General features: G+C 49.7%; 1 protein-coding gene across 1 annotated transcript; it reads right to left on the bottom strand.

Moving 5' to 3' along the window:
* Positions 1 to 515: 515 nt before the first annotated feature.
* Positions 516 to 2,491, bottom strand: JUN (Jun proto-oncogene, AP-1 transcription factor subunit). The gene has a single exon (XM_064665139.1). The coding sequence runs from the start codon at positions 2,134 to 2,136 to the stop codon at positions 1,192 to 1,194; it is 945 nt and encodes a 314-aa protein (XP_064521209.1). The 5' UTR covers positions 2,137 to 2,491; the 3' UTR covers positions 516 to 1,191.
* Positions 2,492 to 7,594: the final 5,103 nt, after the last annotated feature.

Here is a 7,594-nt window from a genome sequence, read left to right as displayed (position 1 = left end):
ACAGCATTGCCATAAATATTAACAAACAAGGATCACCTCCTACCTGGGAAAAAACACAGGAATAAAGGTGAATATTTTTATTTTGAAGCCTACAGCATTTTTTGAAGTACAACTGCTTGCCTTATCTTCTTGAGGGCATTAATTTAATAAAAAGCCTGTCAGATCAAGTAGCCAGTTGCTCCAGTTATGGAACAGTTTCATTCCCTGGCTTTCTACCCCTCTCCAACCCTGCCTGAAGTCAGTCAGCTGTCTGAACTGGGCCTGGGAATGCGGCAGCCAAGGCACTCAGGCTACAATTGGGAAATAAAACTCCAGGACAACCCAAAAAGTTGTATTGTTTTAGTGACCAGGATCTGGCTTCTCCCCATCTCCTCTCACTTTCTCCAGGACATGTCTGAAGTTAGACAGCAAGTTCAGCACAATCCCTACCCTTCAGAGCCCAGCACAAAGGGCATTTTCCCAACTCAGCCACTAGCAAAAAAAAAAAAAAAAAAAAAAAAAGTGTGAGGGGGAAATACATTTTAATTATTTTATTTTTTCTTAAATATAATAGAACCTTCTAGAATTTTTTCCAGAAACAGAAACATTAAAAAATTATACTTTATTACAAATGGTAAACTCAGAGTGCTAAAAAAAAGCCTCTTATTTACAAACAATACTGGGCAGTGCCCAAATAAACAACATAAAAATAACTTACAAAGTCATGAAGTAGTTTATTGACATTAATCAACTTTCATAAAATAAAATAAAAAAAGATATGTACATACACAATTTACTTGAAGGCAGGCAGAATAGTTCTTTTTTTTTTTAAATCAGCCTCCCACAAACCTCCCTCCCACTTTGTTTGTTTTTTTTTTCTTAAGGAATACTACATAAAGCAATCTACAGTTTCTATTGCAGTTTAACCTTTAATACTGAATGATCATCGAATGTTAGGTCCATGCAGGTCTTGGTCAATGTTAAACGAAGATCTGACATCTCATCCGAGCAGGAATAGCCCTTCCCGGCGCGGCGCCGGCCGCTCCACTCCCGGCTCCAGCCGAAGGCTTTGCCAGTCTTTCCACACATGCGCCTTCAGAGCACAGGCAGGACAGCCTTCCAGCCTTTGCCATCAGCTTTACGCCTCTGCCGCTTTGGATTTCGCCCGTTTTAGTTGTACCACAACATCACAGTTCCCGCTGAAGAGTCTCTTCAAAACGTCTGCAACTGCTGTGTGAGCATGAGCTGACACCCGCTGTTGACGTGGTTCATGACCTTCTGCTTAAGCTGTGCAACCTGTTCTCTGAGCATGTTGGCAGTGGATGCCAGCTCTGAGTTCTGGGCTTTCAAAGTTTTCACTTTTTCCTCCAACCGGGCAATCCTTTCCAACTTCCTTTTCCGGCATTTGGACGCCGCGATTCTGTTCCTCATGCGCTTTCTCTCGGCTTTGATTCTCTCCTGTGATTCCATGTCAATGGGGGACAGGGGAGGGGTTTCCCCGGGCATTTCAGGTACAGTCTGTGGCTCCTCTTTCAGCGCCTGGAGCCGGGGATGCTGCACGGGCATCTGGGGGTTTATGTGGTGCTGGGGCGCGTAGCCCATGCTGTTCGTGTTGTAGCTGGGCGCGGAGCTGAGCGCGTTGGGGTTGAAGTTGCTGAGGTTGGCGTACACGGGGGGCTCGCTGTGCAGGCTGGTGTTGAAGCTGGTGCTGCCGGCCATGGAGGACACAGGTGCCATCCCGCTGGTGACGGGCTGCGCGGCCGAGGTGACGCTGGGCAGCGTGTTCTGGTTGTGCAGCTCGGCCAGGGCCCGCACGAAGCCCTCGGCGAACCCCTCCTGCTCGTCCGTGACATTCTTGGGGCACAGGAACTGCGTCGGGGTCGGCGTGGTGGTGATCAGCCCGTTGCTGGACTGGATGATGAGCCGCTCCAGCTCGGGCGAGGCCAGTTTTAGGAGCCCCACGTCGGGCGAGGTGAGGATGTCGGCGTTCTTGTTCCTCAGGTGCGGCTTCAGGTTGCTGGAGGGGTCGGACAGGTTCAGCGTCATGTTCTGCTTCAGCACCTTGGCGTTATTGTATCCGTACCCGCCGCTCTCCGGCGGCGCGAAGCCGGCGCTCAGCGCATCCTCGTAGAAAGTAGGCTCCATCTTTGCACTCATAGAACACAGTCCGGGGAGGGGAAGCTGCCCGGCCGCCGCTCAGCTCCCCGCGGGCACCCCGACCCTCCCAGGGAAGGGGAACGCGGAGCCGGGGAAGGAGAAACGAGGAGTCTTACTGGGGTGGCTGCTGCTGCTGCCGCCGCGCTGGGAGCCCGCCCGGCCTGGCGGGGCGCCTCGCCGCCCTCCTCCTTGTGCCGGCGCTGCCGGGACGCCGCTCCGCCGCCACAAGTACTTTCCGTGGCCGGCTCCGCGCAGTTGCCGTTCCCGCTCCCTGTCCCGGCGCTCACTCTCCCGTTCCCGCCCGCTCTGCGCTCGCTCCCGCCGTGCAGCCCTTCACTTATCAGCGGCCGCGGGCCCGCTAAAAATAGCGCATGATGTCACCCCGCGCGCTCCCCATTGGCTGCCGCCGCCCCGGCCCCGGGGGGGGCGTGGCCCGGCGCGGCGCGCGGGCCCCGCGCGGGTCGCCATGGCCACCCCCCCCGCTCAGAAGCTTCTTGAGCCCGCGCGGGGCACTGTGGGATGACGTAATGCCGGGGGGCGCGCGCGGGGCACTGTGGGCTGACGTCGTTGTTTTTGAACTCTCTGGTTACCGCGTCCCGCGCGCGCGGGGCTGGCCCGGCGGGGCCGCCTCAGCGGGGGGGGGGGACACACACACGCCAACCCTCCATCCCCGCCAACCGCCCCAGTCCCGCTGTGTCCCGCCCGCGGTTGTTGCTTTGTCTCTGCGGTTATTTGTGGTTTTGTTTGTTTGGCGGCCGGCGCTCCCCCCGCGTTTCCGGTGGTGCTCTGTGTGTGTGTGTGTGTGTTCGTCCCCCCTCCCCACTCCTGCCCCCCCCGGCGGTGTTGGTTCGTCCCTTCAGGCGGCGCTCCCGGGGAGCCCCACGTGGTTTCCCCGTCCCGCCGCCCCCGCGGCTTCCAGGCAGCGCCGGGGGCGGCACCGGGGGCACCCCCCGCTCCCCGCCCTGACCCCCTCCCGGCACCTGCGGAGTCCCCCCGCGCCTGCCCGGCACGGCCCGAGCCGCGGGGTTCGGCGTTGGCGGACACCCCCGCACCTCTGCCTTTACAGAGAGCCGCGACGTCAGTTCCCGGCCTCGGGAATAACCGGGATAACGCAGGGGGGAGTAGAACCCGACAGGAGAAAGCAGGGGTGCGGATGGGTTTCTCTGAACTCGTCCTCTGAGGGGAGGGGACAGCGACGGCCTAATTTTAGAGAGTGCCCCAGTATTGGTGTGGAAGTACAGGTTAGTCGGGAGGGAGAATAAGGGCTGAAGCTGAAGGATCGTTGTGGAGGAGTAGAAAAGTCTGTGCTGGCATGTTCCCCTCGGAGCAACAGATGGGAGATGTCTGGTTCGCTGGAGCCGCTCCGAGCGAGCGGCGTTACAGGGCACGGCTCTGATGAAAGGGATGCGTTTGTCTTACCTTGTCCCGCACACACCCTTCGCTCGGGGAGGTGTGGATTTGGGAATGCTGACGGGCAGCTACCTCTGGAGTAAAGTGCAGCAGGTATTTGAGGGCAGGCAGTGACAATGCGGGGTAGCACGGGGACGGACTGAAGGGCTGTGCTGGTGTTTGGTTATCGGCAGTGCAACAAGTGCTCCTTACGCTTCCAGCACAAAGTTCTTACCTGCTGTTTGTCCAGCTTCTTGTATCAGTGAAGAAGTTGGTCTGTTAGCTTCCATCCCTTTTCACGATATGAGAGGCTGACAAACTTATGTCCAGGTTTGAAAACACACTTTCAAATTCTCCAGTGCTATTTTTTTCCTGGATATAATGACATAATTAGCAGTTACAGTATAGGAAGGAGCAATGAAGCAAACAGAAACACAAGTGCCTGTGAAAGAAAAGTGAAGGTCCAGCTCCTCTCTTTGAAGTTGCTGACATTTTTTCCTTTCAGTTTTACCCTGTGTTCCCACTTGATTCCATTTGGCCACACTGTGGGCACTGGTGTTACTTGTGTGCAATAACAGATGCAGTATGTTCGTGTTAACAGTTTGTGGCACAGAATATAAAGTTTTGGTTGGATGGGGGAGCTCTTGATGTTCTGCTGGTGCCCACACAGTCCTCACAGAGGCAGCATCTCTGAGCTACAGGTAACTCAAATTTCAGCTGCATAAACAGTTCAGCCAAACAGCCCTAAGTTACTGCACATGCATAAGAAAATCTCTGAAATTCATTAATGCAGTGAGTGCTCAGAGCAGTTGTTCAACTCCCTTTTATTCTTTACATACAAGATAAATAGAGACCAGTGACTGGCTCTTAGGGCACCAGAGCCAAGGGGCATCAAATGGAACTGGCAGGTTCGGAATAAACCAGAGAAATGTCTTCACAGAATTGTAGTTCAGCTGTGGAACTCCTTGGCAAGAGTGGTCTGAGGGATTTTAAAGTGTTTAGATGAATTCACAGAAGAGAAATCACTTAAGGCCTGTTGAATGCAGAACATCTCTAGCTCTGGAAATCCCAGGGCTGCAATTCACTTGTGCCTGGGGGAGCACCCCTGGTTTTGTGTGCCTTCCCAGGGATCTTGACTCCTGTCAGACGTGGGTATCTTGTGGGACCTGATGTGGAGGTCCTGAATGTGGTAAAACTCTCCCAGGTAGTCCATAAACGACCTGACTCTGTCACCCTGCAGATTTTATATTTATGAAGGGCTTGTCTCTGCAAGGAAGAAATGCTGGATGTAAGATGTGTAAGTTATGAATTAGTAGTTTATTATGTGGAAATTTTGAAATAAAAATGACTTTAAAATTAAGCTAAAAAAGGATTTTTTTGGTGTGATTTGTGGTGCATAGGAAGCCATGCAAATACTTTACTGTATAGACAAATAATACTAATAAAGTTTGTTCCAATTAATGATTGACATGTTTAATTTGTTAAGAGTTTTGATGTTTTGTTTCATCTTTTGGTTTTTTTTCCTGCACGTTTCTTCTGTCCTAGAAAGCAAAGTTCAGACTACGAGGAACACAGTCAGTGTAGCTTTAACTCTATTTGGTACAGGTTTGTACAACCTGAAAAACTGCCATTACAGCCCCCTGATCTCAATGCAAGGTTTTGATTAACTTCAGCCAGGGTTGGATCAGGCTGGAGGGATTCATTTAAACTCATTTAATTTAATTTTTAATTTTTTTTTACCCTCCACCCATTTCAGTTTTCTACTTCCTTCCTCTCACAGAGGTGGAGTTTCAGGACTAGACATTCCAGTTTGCCAGGGACGTGTTGGTGCTGGGGCCTGGAGCTGTGGGGGGCAGTCAGGCCACTCATTATGGTAATTGCTGCTCACTGGAGGTTATTCGGTCCAGGCTGGAAGAGTCAAGCTGGTCATGAAGGTTGAGCTCTGAAATCAAAGAGCTCTTGGCTGCTCCCAGGGGATTTTCTGCCTAATTTGGGACTGGCTGGTGAGCGGGTGCTTAGGGAAGGCTCAGCTTAGATTTCAGCCCAAGCTCAGCACCCCAGACCCACAGAGTGGTGCAGATCCAGTGGGATCCATGGATAGTGATCCTTCATGGCCATTAGCCAAGGAGCTGGGAATTTTGATGACTCTACCCTGATTTATTAAACACCTATTACTTCAGGGCTTCTCCCCCCTCCCCGCTTCCTGATGTCCTTAAGAAAATATTCCTTTAGTAGGATGAAGGAACACTTACTGACCCATTTATAAACCAGAGCCATTTACATGTCTCAATAAACTAACTTGTGGGCAGGGATTGCCAATTGGATTTGTGAGGAGCCAACACACTGAGCAGCAGTAATGCAGATTTTGATTTATAAAGTTCTCTGATCAATCAATAGAAGCCTGAGTGAGGCAATCAGATAATCTGAATAATTAAATGCCTTTTCAGGGGCAAATTAAAATTTCTTATCTGTACCACATCCGTCTAAATTATATTTGGTGTCCAGGAATAAATGGGGTTGTTGTTTTGTTTCACTCTTCTATCTCAAGTGCTTTTGGCTTATTTTGAGACCATTTGGGGGAAAAAAAAAAAAGAAAAATGGATAAATGAGAGTTTCTGCTCTTTTATATTGGAAAATGTGCTCGCAGAAAGAAAATGCTTGTTTCCACAGTTTAAATATATTAGAGGTTTATGTATTATATGTATTCTATATTAGATATTTAAATATATTACTTTCTTTAGACATATTAAATCATTTTGCTTCTTCCCCTCCTCAGAGATGTTTCCACAACATTTTTATTATGTAGAAAATAAAAAATTATATAGAAAACATAGAATTTTTTATTATATAGATTTTTTCCTTTTTTTCTCATGTGCTTTCAAGTGTGATATCCTGCTTCACCTCTGCATGAAGTGAGTAAAAGTGGGAATTACTGGATCTTCTCATACTGCTTTCCCCTTGCTTAAGGAATTACTACAGAGCAGATTTCCCCAAATGGAGGAATGAGTTTGAAGAGTCAGAAGGAACAAGTATTTTTCTTTCATTTACTCCATCAGAGCGTAGTAAAAGAAGCTGGGAGTCAGGTGGCACAAGGAACAGGGTTTCCTTAAGCCAAGTGGAAGTACAATAATTCCCAGGTCCTGCCCTGTTCCTCAAGGTGTGTTTGCGCAGTCGGTTCAAGTCCACCCAAGTCTGCAGCACACACAGGTGTGGCAAAGAGGTGCCACCTCATCCACCCCCAGCTTCCGTGGCCTCTGCTCTTGCTCTTTGCTCCCAGTGGCCAGGTGGAGATCCAGGAACTGCATCTGGCTGAAATAAAAATAAGTAAATGAATTTGAGGATGCCAGGAAGGAGTGGGAATGCACAGACTGGGAGGGGAATGGGGGAAGAGTAGACCCCACTCTACAAGGAGACCAAAAGCTTGTCTTGAGCCAGTCTGCAGTTTGCACATGAAAAATGCTGCTCAGAACCACAGGCAGTTGTAAATGAATATCGTGTCCATCTCCTCCACCCTCCATTAGTCATCGCTTAACCAAGCCATACGCATTCAGGCCTTTTCATCTTTCTTCTTGTCAAGCCCTTTGGCCTGTCCCCCTCACCTACTCATCCCACCAATCATTTTAATTAATCTCTGCATTTCTTTGAAACTAATAGTTTGTGGAATGGAGGAAAATGAGTAGGTTAGAGAGACAAAGATTGTGGATGATGGAGGTGGGGCAAAGTGAGGAGACTTTGCAAGACCTGTTGGGCGACCTCTGGGGCAGGACAGCAGTGCTGTAAACACAGAGGAAGGCTGCACAAGTGAGGGAGGAACCACTAAAAACAGCTTCTATTTTCCTAAGAATGCTGCCTGAGCAATTCAAACCCTGGATGTTTATGTGCAGCAACACATGAATGAAAGCTGTGATGTGATTGTCTCTAAAGTGGACAGGAGGATCTCTTCACCCAACTAGATTTCTTGCTGTTGTGCCTCCCATTCCCAGCTGGCTTTACAGAGCACACTCAGTGCTCACTGCAAGTGCTCAGAAATACGTTTCTGAGTATGACTACAAGTAACGAACTATATATT

Source organism: Pseudopipra pipra, chromosome 9 (genome assembly GCF_036250125.1).
Source record: "Pseudopipra pipra isolate bDixPip1 chromosome 9, bDixPip1.hap1, whole genome shotgun sequence".
NCBI lineage: Eukaryota > Metazoa > Chordata > Aves > Passeriformes > Pipridae > Pseudopipra > Pseudopipra pipra.
Note: the sequence above shows the minus strand (reverse complement) of the source record. Positions and strands in the feature narration are given on the sequence as shown.